Source organism: Neovison vison, chromosome 12 (genome assembly GCF_020171115.1).
Source record: "Neovison vison isolate M4711 chromosome 12, ASM_NN_V1, whole genome shotgun sequence".
NCBI lineage: Eukaryota > Metazoa > Chordata > Mammalia > Carnivora > Mustelidae > Neogale > Neogale vison.
The window spans coordinates 115,370,114-115,386,637 of NC_058102.1; the positions used below are offsets into that span (position 1 = coordinate 115,370,114).

Sequence of the window (16,524 nt, forward strand, 5' to 3'; positions counted from 1 at the left end):
GAGTGATTACCCTCAAGATGGCAAGAGGTAACAAGTGTTGGGACAAAGTGGGAAAGGGAACCCTTGTACATTGTTGGTGGGGATGTAAATTGGTGCAGCCATAAGAGATGGTAGTACGAAGTTTCCTCATAAAAATAGAGCTACCGCATGATCTAGTAATCCCACTTTTGAGTATATGTATCCAAAGAATTGAAATCAGGATCTCAAAGAGATATCTGTACTCCCCTATTCATTGCAGCATAGCAAGTAACCTAAATGTTCATCAGTAGATGAATAGATAAAGAAGATGTGATGTCTGTATACAATGGAATGTTATTCAGTCACAAGAGGGAAGAACATTCTGCCATTTGCAATAAAATGGGTGAAACTTGAGGGCATTCTGCTCCAGACACATAACTGTCTGGTATCACTTACATGTGGAATCTAAAAAAGCCAAACTCGTAGAAACAGACTAGAATGGTGTTTACCAAGGGATGGGGGATGGGAGGAAAGAGAAGATGTTGGTTAAAGAGGATAAGCTTCCATTTATAAGATTAATAAGGTCTGGATCTAGGGTATAGAATAGTGATTGTAATTAATAATACAGTAGTATATACTTGAAAGTTGCTAAAAGAGTAGACCTTAACTGTTCTTACAGAAAGAATATATAATTACAGGATGTGATGGAGGTATTACTATGGTGGTAATCATTTTTCAGTCTGTCAGTACATCAAGTCAACCCATTGCACATCTTAGACTTATACAATGCTTTGTAGTAATTATATCTCAAAAAAGCTGGAAAAAAACAGACAAAGGAAATAGAGAGCTTAATGAGGGAGTGAATTTTGAGTCATTACATTTTTAGCAATGTCTTTGTACAAATTCTTTGGGTTAAATTCATAATGAAACACTTCTATAGGCCCTTTAATGTAAATTAATGTTGATACTTTAGAGAACACACTTTCAAGTGTTTTTTTGAGTTTTTGATGAAGAATTTTACTATGAGACAATAATCATATGTTGGCTTTAGTAGTTTGATTTTGAGCAGCAAATCTTGCCATTGTCATAAAACATTTTATAAAATCTTGAGCTATTTTTAGTGCTTAAATGCTCAGACTTATTTTAAGCTATTTTTAGTTTAAATTTAAGTTAAGTTAATTAAGTTTGAATTCAGATGATTCAAACTTATTTTCATTTTTTAAAATGTGTTTGTTTGTTTATTATCTCTAAACCCAACATGAGGCTTGAACTTAAAACCCTGAGACCAGGAGTTTTTCTGCCTGAGCTAGCCAAGGTGCCCTGATTCAAACTTAATGTTAATATGATCTTTCTCCAAATTAGGATAAAATAATATTTTCATGATATTATAAAAATAGTAGTGATTTTGTATAGTCAATCTCTTTGTCAGCTTTAAGGAATTCATTTGAAAATTTTTATTATTACCATAGTAAGATAAGGCTTTCTTAGTATTTGGTGTGCTTTTCCTTGAGAAACATATCTTGGTTATTTTTTATTGTCCTCCTTTTGTAGGTAGTAATAAAATTGATATTTTAAAAAATTGATTTTTTTTTTTTTGGCTACTGAACTCTTAGGTTATTTTTTATGTTGGTAGAAATACCTGTTTTAAAATGGAAACTGTTTTAGATATAGCAGAACTATTCTGGATTAGTTACTTTGTACCATTTTTTTTCCTGAAATGTCAGACCTTTAAAAAAGTTTCAAAAACAGTACAGAGGACTCCAGTATGCCCTTCACCACACCCGCCGATTGTTAATATTTTACCGCATTTGATACCTAATTATCTTTCATCCTCCACTCCCCCTCTACTTTTTCCTTCTTTCCTTCCCACTATATGTATTTTTTTCTGAATTGAGAATAAATTGCTGATGTAACGCCCTTTATCTGTAAATATTTCAGTGTATCCATCTTAAGAACAAGGGCCTTTCCTTGTGCAACCACAGTATAGTTGCCAAAGATAATGAAATTAACATTGACTTGAAAATGAATGAATGGATACATAAGAATCAAATCCTGGTTTGGTTTCCAATTCAGGACCACGTGAGGGATTTAGCTGTCATGTTTCTTCTGTCTAATGTAATCTGGAACATTTCCTCAGTTTATCTTTATTTTTCATTTTTGAAGAGCAGGTTACTATGAGAATGTGCCTCTGTTTTGGTTTGTGTGGTATTTTTTTAATTTGATAAGGATTTTTCTAACAATATTACAGATTATTAACTGTATAAAACATTATCCGTTTTTATATTATCAAGCCAATAAATTCTTTAAATTTTATTTATTTTACATCTACCACTTGATTTAGCATAGAGCACAATAAAGCCAGATGTGATATTTTGACTTTGCTAATAAGAATAATTAACCTTAACATATCAGCATAGATAATGTATATAAACATTCATCTCACACATGGGAAAAATTAAAATTTATAACTTAAAGAAACTTTGACTGGAGGATCATTCTTCTGTGCAAAAAATAAAGTAAAACCAAGATAACTTATCTATTTAAAAAATCCTCCTCATAACTAAAAACATGAATGGTTGTTCCTATTTGTGATAACTGCATATTATTTAATCTCTTTGTGTTGAATGAATGTAATAATCTCCCTTCAACTTCTGTAAACCTTTTGTTAGCTTGAGAACATGATGTTCTGTCACCATGGTGTAATGGTTTTGTAAGAACTCTGGTGTCCCTTCTGGGTACCAGCCCCTGCCCAGCATTTATAACCATGGTCCTAGCCCTTCTTTCCTACACTGGATTTTTGAAGAGGAAAAAGAATTAAAGAAGTGGCATGCAATAGGATTTTTTATGTTACAAAGCAGTAGTGTATAATGGATGTTACAAAAACCAGTCAAGTATAAAAGAAAAAATCATCTGCGATTATGTGACTTCAGTGCCACCATTTTGATGTGTATTTTTTATGATTTTCTAATTTACCTATGCAGCTTATATATAAAAATATAAATATATATATAAATTATAATTATATATAATATAATATAATTATAAATTATATATATAATTTTATATATCATGTGTGTGTGTGCATATATATATATATGGTGTACCAGACACATACCATGTAGCTAATAAATGTCATGTCCAAAGCAGAAGGACAGGTTGATATGTCCCTTCCTCCTAAAACTTTTACTGATACAAATGGCAGACATTAAACAATTTATTAAAATGGGATATCAGGGCTTATGATGGGTGACGTATTGGAAGTTAAGAAAGCTTACAGAATAAAACCCAATTTCTTAGTCATAAATTTTTTCTGTCCCACCAAATGGGATACTGTTTTAAGACATTTTAATAGCTGAATAGTATGACATTATCTACCTAATATCATTCACGTAGGTTTTTCTTATTTTTTAGCTGTCATATTAAAGCAGTGAACATCCTAACATTCATTCTTGATCATGGTGTTTTAGGGCACATTATTAAAATACTACTATTTTTTGGGTTAAAAATGGGAGGACTCTTATTAAGTGTTGTCACATTGACTTCGAAAAGTGTTGTATCTTCCTATATTTCACCAGCAGTGCAGGGAAGTACCCATTTCACCATCCTTTCTGCATTCTTGGATAGCATTACTTAAAGCAGTTTTCTTCAGTAGTTTGATAACTTTTGTTGATTGCATGCTTTCGTTGCAAGTAGCTTATTTTACCTATTTTTTTGGTTTGTTCATCTTTCTTTAATGAATTGTTCATCCATCTCTCTTTCATATTTGTTGTGGGAGTGTTTGTCTTTTTGTTACTAATTCATCACGTTTGTGCAATAATGAAATTAACTCAATGGAAAAGGGAGCGAGAGAGTGAGTCAGTAAATTAGGAACAGGGAGCAGCAAAAACTTTGCCATTATTTCTCTGTTCATACTCACAACAGTTCTGACACCAAATGTGTGAATTTTCTAGACCATTTACTTTTTTTATACTGTCTGGAGTTAGTGTAGACTCCTCAGGTTATGGGCTTGGTCCCACAAGACTGCCCCCCACTCAGAGGCCATAAGGAAGTAGTGGGTCCCCAGGCTACTCACAACTTCTATCTAACTTGGCCGTGAATCAAAGGTTCCTTTGAACCTTTGAAGGACTATCACCTTCAGTTTGATAATCTGCTGGAGCAACTCACAGAACCCAGGATTTTGCCAATTTCTTACAAAGGTATTTTATTTTTAAAAATATTTATTGGAGAGAGAATGAGAAAGTGAGAGAGAGAGAGAGAAAGAGAATACATGAGCAGAGGGAGAGGGAGAAACACACTCCCCACTGAGCAGGGAGTCTGAAGCGGGTCTTGATCCCAGAACCCTGGGTTATGACTTGAACTGAAGGCAGACAGTTAACTAACTGAGCCACCCAGGTGCCCCTACAGGGGATGTTTTAAAGGGCACAAACAGAAAAACCAGATGAAGAGATATTCAGGGCAAAAATCTGCAAGTTCCCAAGCTCAGGAGTTATTGTCCCTTTGGAGTGGGGGTGTGCCCCCATTCTGGTAAATTGATACTTTATCAACCTGGAAACTCTCTGAATCTCATATTTTCACAGTTGTTATAGAGGCGTCAGTATATAGGCGTGATCAGTTATTAAGTCTGTTTTCAGCCCCTCTCCCGTCCTTGGAGAATGGGCTTGAGCTGAAGTTCTTAACTTCTAATCATGGCTTGCTCTTTCTGGTGGCCAGATCCCATCCAGGAGCCACCAAGGAATCCACCAAATGTCACCTCATTAGAACAAAAGATGCCCCTAACATCCAGAAAGTCCCAAGGGATTTAGGAGCTCTGTGTCAGAAACACTCTTACTAGGAAATACAGGGGTTTTTTTGCCCTGTGTCAGGAACTGGGACAAAAGACCAATATAATAGCAGGCATTGAAGGCAAATTTTATATATTTACATTTACTTCCTCAGTTTCACAAATGAAATATGTCGAGTCATTTATTTCTTTGCAGACCCTGAAATCAGCTATTGGACTCACATCTGTGATTTTAGGGCCTCCTATGACCTGGATACATAACCATACCATGTCTTTCCAGTATTTTGTGCACTCATATTAAAATTGTAGTATATTGGGCTCAGAGATGATTCTGCTCAATTTTTTTTTCCCTCTACTTAAGCTAACTTTTTTCCCTCCCTCATTTGGATCGACCCATTTTCCAGATCAAGCAGGCTCAGAGGGACCTATGGGCCTGCTGTTTCCCGCAGCTGTTGGGACTCCTGTCTGAGGAAAAAGGACAGGTGTCCTCCTGGTGTTGCACACTTGTGGTTACTGTTCTGTCTGCAGATAGAAGTGTGCATCTTTCCTGCTGTTCTGAGGATAGTGGGAAAGCAGATAGCTTTCATACTGCCCATTCTGCAGGTTTCCTGCTTCTAGTATGCATATAGAGTATACTCTAAAGGGGAGTAGTAGGCACAGTAAAAAATGCCAGGTTGCATCAATGCAAAAAATCACTTGGCTTGTCCCTACATGTGTCATGTGAGCTTGAATGACACGGTCATGTACAAATGGCATGAGAGACAAAGAAAGTACATTTGTTGTGTTTTTGTAGAAAGAAATTGACTCATGGGGCACCTGGGTGGCTCAGTCATTAAGTGTCTGCCTTCGGCTCAGGTAATGATCCCAGGGTTCTGGGATTGAGCTCCACATCGGGCTGCCAACCCAGTAGGAAACCTGTATTCCCTCTCTTACTCCCTCTGCTTGTGTTCCTGCTCTTGCTGTTTCTTTCTCTTTCAAATAAATACAAAATATCTTTAAAAAAATTTTTTTGATTCAGATAGTTGTAAATTACACAATCTGGATGGAAACCCTCAAGGTGATAGAAAATTAGCTTCTCCTTTATATCAGAGTGAAGAGATCTCCATACTAGAAGACACTGTAAAAAGTTCTCTATAATGTGGCATTTAAAATGGTTTTTGAAGAGCAAATTTTTAAAAAAGATTTTGCTGCCAGAAAATTAAGTTCTAAAAGCTGGCATTAATTTCAGTCTTATGTCAAGAGCCAAATGGATTAATAATGAAATATCAAAGGAAAGTACAATCTCTCACTTAAATGTTTTTAATGATAATAATGACTTAAGACTTGATAAGAAAGCTGAAAAAGAATATCATTCCCATCCTGCAGTTTTCATAATAAATGAAACTTTCCTGTGGAGAAAATAGTCTCCTTTAAGACAGGTTCAGAGTAGGGCATGTCAGGAAATGATTCCAACTTGATTAAAATTTTTCTTCATATATTCAGTCAGCTCCTTATCTTGATTTTTCAAGTAGAAAAATAAATGAGAATTTTAAGCCTTAGTAAAACATTATGGAAATGTGAAAATCAGTAAACATTAAAAAGCCAAACTGAAGATCTAAATCAGTAAGTGACAATTAAGAACCTTACAGGCTTGCGGCAAACAAATGTGCTCAATGATCAGACCTAAATGTGCCCAGCTAAGAACTATCTTTGCTTTTTATACCTTTTTAAAAGCAACTTTTCCAGGAATATAAATACTGATTCTGATTAACAAAGTATGTTTTACCTTTAATGACTTCTGAATTTGAAATAATTCTGAAGGGCACTATGGTATGTTTTGATACTGTTTTGTATTTCAGACATCAAAATTTACTCATACATTATGTTTTTTATAACACTTTATATTGAGATAGCTATATTAATTCACACAGTCATTACTTAGTATTTTTTAGTTGTTTTGAACCATATGAATAAAAGTTTATAGAATATAATCTATAAGTATTAGCATAGTAAATATGAGCTATACCAATATTTTGATATGAGTATTTGATATTATTTCTCTCATACATTGCTATTATTTGAGGTATGCTTTTATTTGAGGTATAATTATTCTCTGGGAATATTTTCAATGTAATGGGCAATCTTAGGCTTGATTTTGACTTTGACACTGAAGTATATTTGCTTTGTATAGTAACATAGGAATTGCCATGTATCTTTTCAAGTTGTTCTTATTTTGTATTCTTTATTATATAGTTTTCTTGTTTTTAACATATTAATGATTTTATTTTATTTTTTGAAACATACCTTGTCCTAATACCTATGAGGTTGTCTTTTGCAAAGATGGCACAAAGAATATCCTACCATAAAACGTTAAAGTGGATATTAGTAAATCAGAAACATCACTTCATGAATCACATTATTAGGGATTTGGAGATTTTTTTTTTAAGATTTTATTTATTTATTTGACAGAGAGAGATCACAGTAGACAGAGAGGCAGGCAGAGAGAGAGGAAAGGAAGCAGGCCCCCCGCTGAGCAGAGAGCCCCATGCGGGACTCGATCCCAGGACCCTGAGATCATGACCTGAGCCGAAGGCAGCGGCTTAATCCACTGAGCCACCCAGATTTTTAAAAAAACATATCTTTTGCAGTACAAAATAATCTTTTATTGATAAATGTTATACTTCCAAAAATTATTTCAACTCGTTGCACTGTTAAATCCCCAAATTTGTAAAAAACAAAACAAAAAAAGCCATTATTATGTTAATTTTGGTAGTTACTAGAAAAATTTAAACATTTGTTGGGACACAGAGAGGAAAACTGAAGTCTCCCCACATTGCTGTGTGATGGTCTCCTTTCCATATGTGTGATTGAACATTCTTTAAAAGCACACTTTAAAGGATGCATTGTAGTCTCGCCTAATTATATGCCATTAGATGTTTAGCCATTTTTCAGTTACAATTTGATAAGTCCAGCTTGAGTGATTAGGTAGATGCTGGAGAAATATTCCAAAACTGGAGAAAGCAGAGGAGGAACGTGTAGTAGGGCTAGATGAGGGGCTGGCTGTGATTTGAAGTTTGTGCCACCTAGCTGTTATGTGGCTGCAAGTCCTAACTTCGAAAAAGAAGTCTGTGCTTGCCTGTTTGGAGATGACCAGGGTAGAGTCCTGGTCGTAGGTGGGACTGCTGAAGAGAAGTCTGGGGGCAGGCTGCGTCTCCCCAGTGCCCAGTGTCTGAGCGGCAGAACATGTCTTCTGACTGGGGTTCATCAGGCTCTCCTTCCAGTATCCCATTCTTCCTCACTGTGTGAAGGGGGCTGGGCAGAAGCTGGGTGTCTTATATGTGTTGCAATCTGAAGCAGTCTTCTCATGTGGTGACGACTACAGTTACAAAATCAAACCTTGTGCTCACCACGAATTAATGAAGCTTGGAGAATATCCACCAGCTGTCTGAGGCATGCGACGGAGTTGAGGAAAGGTGTCCTCTACTGTGCTTTCTGCCTCACGATGTTGAAGGGTAAAGCTCTCTAGTGCCTCTCTGAAAATGGAAACCTGTTTCTACTGGCTTTGTATCCTCAGAACTTATTAATTGTGAAGAAAATGACATACCATTACTGTGCATTAAACTCTTAATGACATCAAAAATTCCTAATGACTAAAAGGACAAAGGCGTTATATTTATTTATTTTGATTCCTGCTGTGACTATTTTTCTCCTGTGGTTTAGGATATATAAACAGACCCCTCCCCCCCCCCAAAAAACACAATAAACTCTAGGAGTCCACGTGTCTTCAGTCTTCAGCTGTATTTTTCCCTACATTTCTCAGAATCTGGTTTGAGTTTGTTTCAATATTGAAACAAGTGCCACATAAAAATATTAACAGCTGGTTCCAGGAGTCATCTGGAGCGGGTGCAGATGCACTATTATCGTGGATCTTGTCACGGAACTTTGGTGGAAATACTGTGCCTGTTAGGATTAAACATTGCTCATTAGCAGTCTTTAAAAATAGCTGTGAGAATGGAACATTGGAATATAATGTGCCGTGCAATTTTGTTTCCTATTAGAAAGCAGAAGATGAGGATATTGTTCTCACACCTGACGGCACCAGGGAATTTCTGACATTTGAAGTTCCACTTAACGATTCAGGATCAGCCGGTCTTGGTGTCAGCGTCAAAGGTAACCGGTCAAAAGAGAACCATGCGGATTTGGGCATCTTCGTCAAGTCCATTATTAATGGAGGAGCAGCGTCTAAAGTAAGCAAATGTTAACTTTACTCAGCTTATGCCCATTAACAAAAATAGTTTATTACTACCCTATTCCTGTCTTGGGAACATATACACTGTGTGTGTGTGTGTGTTTGTGTGTGTAGGGGTACACGACTGTGAATTAAACTGGCAAAAGACCAGATGAACAGAACATGTTTACAAATTTTATTGACATTAATATTTAAAACTTTCCATGTACAGGGGCTCTACAGAAAAGAAAGAAAAGCTAAAGAAAACTGAGAAGCTTAGATACCGTTTTAGCAAAGGGCAGTAAGTTGTGGAGCCGTAACTAGAGAAAAAAGCAAAAAGGCGGTTTGGGCTTCTCGGAGAGGTCAGCTGTGGGATGGTAAATAGATGGCAGAAGCTGGTGGTAGATAAGGTTTCTTGTGTACGGTCTGTTTTGTCGCTGACTTACCTGCGTGCCATCCCTGTCTCTGGTGGTGAGGGTTCTCTTCCTGGTTAGGGGCAGGTGAGGGGCATCTTTGTAAGAAGAACTCTCTCTTCAGCCGGCTGAGGGGGAAGCAAAGAGCTCCTCCTGCATCTGCCGGATCTTGGTTGCCTTCAGCTCAAAAGAGACCTTGTGCCAGGGTGGCGTGCTTACCCTGTAACACCTTTTGTTTTTCCTCATCATACCCCATCCGTGAGCAAGCGAATGGAAGTCTCCGTGATTTCCCATCTCGGGATGGAATCCATAGCTTCAAGTCCCCATTTTTTTGGTCTCGTATTTTTATAAACCTTAGTCCTTGCAGTTGAAAGAAGATAATCCATGCAGACTTAGTTCAGGTTCTGGGCAAAGAGCTGCTCTACGGGAAGGCTCGTCTTTCCGCTCTCCCCTGCCTGTGGGTCACTTAGCCTGTTGGCCAGTGGAGAGCAAGTTTCCTGCCTGTTTGTCAAGGGGGCACTTCTCTGTAACTGTGTCACAGCCTTGAGCTTGTTCTTGTCTTGGGTTGTAAATAACCTCTATGGGTGTCTCTGGAAGCAAGAAAGTAATCACTTTGTGTCCTTTAAATTAGTATGCTATTTTGGTAAACAGATTATGATAATGACTTGATTTACAAATGTATAAATGATTGAAATAGACACAGGCTGCCATGGCTGTTCAGACATTATTGTGCTCCTGTTCAATTGGGCATAATCCCTTAGGATTAAAGCCTTCTTTCTTTCCCCTTGTTTTTATTTTATTTTATTTTTTTTAAACTAAAGAGAAAGAAGCTTCTTTCATAACAGACTATTTAATAGCACTTATTTTTACCTGTTTTCTTCCCAGGATGGAAGGCTTCGGGTGAATGATCAACTGATAGCAGTGAATGGGGAATCCCTGTTGGGCAAGACAAACCAAGACGCCATGGAAACCCTCAGAAGGTCTATGTCCACTGAAGGGAACAAGCGAGGAATGATCCAGCTCATTGTGGCGAGGCGAATAAGCAAGTGCAATGAGGTAAAGTCTAGGAAATAAAAAGAAGACAGTAGCATTTGAAATTGTAATAAGACTAAGTTTTTGTCCTAATGGACAAAGAATGGCAGGTCCTGGCACTTTCCTTCCAAATATTATAAAATTATCTTTGCTCTTTTTATTGTCTGACTGTGGACTGCGATTTGTTCTTTTAGTTCTCTGATCAAAGAATTCCTAAGTGCGTATGAGTATTTTTATGGCCAACTCAGCAGATAACACTGGAAATCTTAGTAGCACCTTTAGCTGGGTTCTCTTCTTGCAAACAGGAACACACTTTCCTGCTGGGAACCAACAGTTTCTCTTCTGTTCAGTAGTGTTGTACCTGGGAAAGAGAAACAGTGAAACAATGGCTTGTTCATTTGTTTCTTTAAAATGGGATGCCTCTTTCAAAGTCCCTGACAGGGAAGAGTCTGTTTCTCTTGTGACATTGTCAAAAGTTCAAGTCTCCCCTCTTGTGCCCTATGTCCCCCTTCTCCTTCACTGTGGGGTGGGGTATTTTCCTCTTGATGGCGCGCTTTGTGAGAGATAACTATTGCATAAGGCTGTGACGGGTTCTAAATATTTGCAGCAGTGCATCATTAGCGGAGAGTTGGAAGAGTAGCCTCTCCTGAAGGTTGTGATCATCTCTTTTCCCAAGTTTTAAAAAACAGTAAGTGGAAACATACTTTCTGGCACAGTGGGGTATTTGAAAATTTAAAAGGAATTCTATATTGATTTGATAATGTTAGAACTTGAAAAAAAAAACAGGTTCATAGATCTGTTATAAATTATGTGCCGTCTATATGAAATAGGTGGGAGCTGAGAATTTAGAGAGCAAAGCTTGTTAAAAATGTAGAGTTTGTTTTTGTTTTTAATCAATGCTCAACTCCCCACATTTTCAAATCAGCTACAAGGAAATGACTAGGAAATCATACAAACTGAAAATTATATCTAAATTGTTTAAGTGTTTTTCTTAATTTAAAAAATCTATGTTATATATATAAAGCGAGCTGTTCAAATTGTGTTCATCACTCATGCCATCCTGTAGGGCATTCATGTTTTGCAATGAAAATGGGGTGGTCAATCTACACGTGACCAATTTGGGAGAGGTTATTGATTATTGACTTATTCTTTATTTTTGTTTTTCAAATGGAGAACTTGTTAACAATAATTAATGCATTAATTTCCATAGCAATATGAGAACAGTGTAACCTTAACTAAAAATCTCAGAATGAAGAACACTGTGACATAAAAGAACTCATTTTCATAAGATAAATATAAATGCTGATTCCCTCAGAGTAGGCTACTGGAATGGTTTTCTTGAACAGTAGAGTTTTTATTCATTGCCAAAAATTATTAACTGACCTTTCTAATATAAGTTCTGTAAAGTGCTAGTTGAAAAATTCTCCAAAGTTAACAAGTACATGTTCTTTAGTAGGTCTTTCTCTAAAACTGAATAATGTCACATTCACAGGATGGTATTTGTTTGGCACATGTTTATTGAGCTTCTACTATATTCAAGAAATGTGTTGGATCCTTGGGATATGGCAGTGAATAAAAACAGATGGGGCTTCTTCTCTAGCAGACCTTGTATTCTACTGGAGAATATGTCATATTCTCAGTCTCTTTAAAAATAAAATTACTAACCGCCTTCTCAAACTTTTCTTTCACAGAAAAGCATGGGATGTTCTGGGGGCACTTAAAACATTAAGAAATGTACACTAAAGACCAGCATCCTGAATCTAGACATGCTTTCCTGTGATTCGGATGAGTCCCTATTACTCCCTGAACAGTAGCAAAGCAAACCTGTACCAGCCTGAAAATGTTTTGATAAAAGCACTGATTTTATTCCCTGTTGTCCTGTAAAACACATGAAATTGGAATCCCACTGAAATATCTCTGTGTCTCATTTACTTCTTTATATGAATTTATGTGAATGATATGATTTAAGTAAGGGAACAGCTGCAATAGACAGTAATAGACTTTAATATTCAATATTCCTTATGGTATCATTTTCATACATTGCTGGTTATTACTGTTTCTTAGGAGAATATAAGCTTATAAAACAATTATATAAAAAAAATTGTATCACGAGTGCTGTGCTTTCTTTGTAATACTACCGAGAAGCGTTTTGTACTGACAGGGTTTAACTAAAGAATTATATGAAGACAGAAGAGCTCACTTCAGCTTCCCATAAGGCATAAGACATGATTTTGCTGCTGTTGTACTTATATATTACCTTTGGAAAAGCGGCTCCCTGAATTACGAGAGAGTATGTGTAAATTATGTTACAGTAAATATTGATACAAGCATACGGTGTCTTGTCATGAATGAACCTCAAGCCAAAATAATGTGCTTGGGTTCCCTCCTTCTGGGTCTATTAGTGAGCCAGAGTCCGGCCTTTGACAATATCACATAACTATATTTTACTAACTCATCTTTAAATCAGGGGTTTGCATATGTAATTTCAAACCAGACGAGATGAGAATTTGCAGGAGGAAAATGGTTTGTACTTAGTCACATCTCTCTGTGCCCTTTTCTTTTATGTAAGAAGTGCTGTATATGATCTTAATTTTTTTCCCCCAAATTATTTGTCAAATCTCCACAGTAGGTGTCGTCACCTTACCCAGCATTTCACTCTACAGCACATTTGAGACATTCTCTGGAAGATGTTTCTCAGTGTCTTTTGCTTGGCCTTTCAGGAATCTTGGAAGCAGCCATCTTGAATCTCTTCTTACCCGCTCTCCTCATTTTTCTCCTACTTCACTCTGGCTCTTCTCTCTCCTTTGAGGTTCCTTTATTTCTGTCTGCTCTGTTACTGTGAGTGTGCCTCAGAGCTCTCCCTGGACTGGGGCCTCTACCCTGCGCATGCTCCTTGGGAGGTCTTCAGGTACCCCCGATGTTAGGACCAGTCCCACAACCCCGTCTCCAGCCTAGAATTCTGTTCTGGTTCCCGATACCCCCTGGTTTGTCACAAGGTGCCTAAGACTTCGTTTATGCTTTTCTTTCAAAACCAGTTCTCCCTGAGTTCTTCATCCACCCTGGTCTTGCCTCCTCCCCACAAACCTCCACTGCCATTCTGCGGTTTAGAAGCTGGAGATGTGAGTTCACTCTTGACATCTCCGATGCCTTCCCTAGTTTGGTAGCCTCTGCCTCCAGAACCTCTCTCTCCTTGAGCCACTTTTCGCCATCCCCTCTGCTGTGGCACCACCTCAGACTCCCTTGTCCCACAGGACTGGCTGCTGTAGTCTGTCCTCACCCTGCAGGAAGGCAGGTTTTTCCTCAGAACACGTTGTTCATGTCATTCCTGGCTGAAATCCCTTCAGGAGGTTTCCATCCTCTCCGGGACGGGCATCAGTCTCCATCCCGTGGGTCCCTGGGCCATGCAGAAGCTGGCGTCTGTGCCCCTCCAGCCTGTCCCGTGCGGCCAGCGTGAGCTCCTCTGCACTGCTTGCAATTTCTCTGTCGCCTCTGGGTTTGCCCCATGAGCCCATTCTGCTCCTTGCCCTCACAAAGACAGCTTTCAGCTTTTAGTTTGTTTCTCTCACCAGAGTATTCCGTAGTCCCACTACTTACCTTCATCTAGCAGCAGTCATCTTGTCCTGGTTTTTCTTTTTAGTTTTCTTTCGTGGGAACGGTGAATTCTGAGATGGCTGGGACCTTGTCCATCTGCCGTGTTCCTACCTCTCCATCACTTGATGTCCAACCCAGAGCTGTCACCTAAACATGAACGGAATGACTAGGGAAATAATCCTAGGGAGGCTGATGTGTTTAGAAGAAAAGATAACATAGTTATATTAAAGAAACTGAAGTTCTAAAAACAAAACAAAACAAAACCATCAGACATGGTAACCAAACTAATATTTTGGCAGTGATTCTGGATTTCCTTTGCTTTCCTTACCTTTATTGTTCTTAAGTACATTTAAAAACATCTCATTAACAATAATTGTTTCTTTAGGGGGGGAATAAAGAGAGAGAGAGAAATGGCTTTCCCTTGTTTTGTGCTCCTGACTGATAGATTAACTTTTTTGGAGAAAAACGTTTTTTTAAGTCTTTTCCATTGGATATAACACATAAAGCAAGAGGCAGAAATGTTGGTTACCATCACAAAGAAAACTTTTGTTGAGGACTTTGAAGGAGAGTAGAGGGAAACGGGAGTAAATACTTGACATTGTTCCTTGAGGATTGAAAATAACCTGTGTATGACAATTATGCTGATTGTAGATGTTCCAAGGAAATTAACGTTTGTAGAAATTACAGCACTTTAACACAGCCTGCAGTTATCTCATTGTATCTGTGTTAGACACGTAAAGCCTCGTCTTAGTACCAGTAGAGAATGCGGCTGGGTGAGCCTTGTCTTAGACCCCATACTGAAGGATTTAGTCATCAGGGACTACTTTAAAATGAGTCTCTGAAGTTTAATCCTCTTAGAATTAGAAAGCTCTATGAGAATAGGAAGGGGCCTAAGGTATCATTTATGATTCTCTTCACTTTATGTATTAAGAAATAAAAGCGGAGAGGTCGAATGATTTGCTTAATGGCTGTAAGGCCAGGGTAGTGGCAAAGTAATTTAGAAGCACGGTGCCCATTCCTCTTACACATGCGAGTGCGCCTAATTGGCTGTGATTGTGTTCAGGCAGTTTATATTCTGGTTGTGTTAGGAAGTAGCATACAATAAAAGCATGGGTTTTAGCATCAGACAGTCCGTTACATTTTGGGTCTGCCGTAGGTAGAGTGACTTGGGGAGGTTCCAGTACCTCTCTGATCCTTGGTGTAGCCCCCGGGGGGTGGTGAGGGGGCGAGGATGGGAAGGAGATGAAGTGTTGTCCTGCCTGACAGCGGAACCTGAAACTGACCCTAACACTAGGACCACTCTTCAAAACTCAAGCCTGTCTTTTTATTCATTGTTTCGTTTCTACCCGTCCTTTGGATGTTAGTGCTTTCCACAAGATATCATTGTAATCTAGGCTGTGTACTGTGCTGTGCTCTCAGCTTGAGGCCTGCTTCCAGTGGCCTAGTGTGTATAAGATCTCCAAGCCATTTTGAGGAAAATCTGAGTCCTTCAGTTGGAAATTAATTTATTCATACATTTAGTCACCTAGTACCTGCCCTGTGCCAGGTATTGGGGATAAAATAGAAGAAGCCCATAAATATTGAAATGTCGAATAATAAGATGGTGACAGTTACTAACCAGAACCCAGTCTGTAATTTGCTGTGGAGATTGGGGCCACATCTGTGTCAGGTTTTTGATGTTAATGTTGAGATGGTGGGATACAATTTCTCTATATTAAAGACATCATTTGACCCACTCATGCTTACTTTCAAACAACATGAGAATTTGCTAAATGCTGCAGAAAATATATTAGTTTTTTAAAAAGAAGCCAAGATTTTAACTCTTCCTAAGAAAAGTAATCAAGTATATAATGGAAAGCATATTGATTGGACAGTATCCAGTTTCTTTGTTATTATATATCATTTGTTACTTTCTGATTATAAAAGCAACATAGGATCGTTTGAATATCTTTTCTAAGTATGGACTACATTTAACATTGTTTTCCAGTATTGGGGTAATTCCCAATTTTATACCTTTGTAGATAATGTTATGATAAAGAACTGATCGACATGAATCTGATTCGCATAGCTTATTATTTTGTGAGGGCAGTGACCACCACAAAGTGAAAGAAGTAGCCAGGTCAAGGAGTATCAGATGTTTTTGGACCCGTGATATACATTTCTGTATTACTTTAGAAAAGACTGCTACCCAGTACAACTGAGAGCTAATTTTTTTCCAACAGGTGGAAAGGCTTTCCTGTTTTTCCAGAGGTGGAGCTGAGGGGGGCCTGAGCATAATTACTCCTCCCTGGAGGAGGAGTAAATTAACTAACTAGTTAGTAAACTAACTAAATTAAGTTAGATTGAAGAACATTTTTTGCACCTCAGGCAGCAAGCCACAAAGTAAAAATTGTGGTTCTTTTATTTTAGTATCTTCTTCTAATTAAGTTTGACTTGGAGCAGGTTTTTATGTAAGGAGACTTAACAGGGCCTGGGACGAGCTAGGTTGCAGACTACCCTGGGCCTCCTTCCAGGACCCCCTCACTCTGTCTCTTGCCTGTACC

At 37.9% G+C, this 16,524-nt stretch overlaps 1 protein-coding gene across 15 annotated transcripts in view; it reads left to right on the forward strand.

The window, feature by feature from the left end:
* PARD3 (par-3 family cell polarity regulator) overlaps positions 1-16,524 on the forward strand; it is a 659,680-nt gene that overhangs the window by 406,923 nt on the left and 236,233 nt on the right. For all 15 annotated transcript variants that reach the window (XM_044228092.1, XM_044228102.1, XM_044228097.1 and 12 more), the window contains 2 exons: positions 8,776-8,964; positions 10,244-10,414. In XM_044228092.1, coding sequence (XP_044084027.1) covers positions 8,776-8,964; positions 10,244-10,414 — 360 coding nt within the window. The remainder of the gene's footprint in view (positions 1-8,775; positions 8,965-10,243; positions 10,415-16,524) is intronic.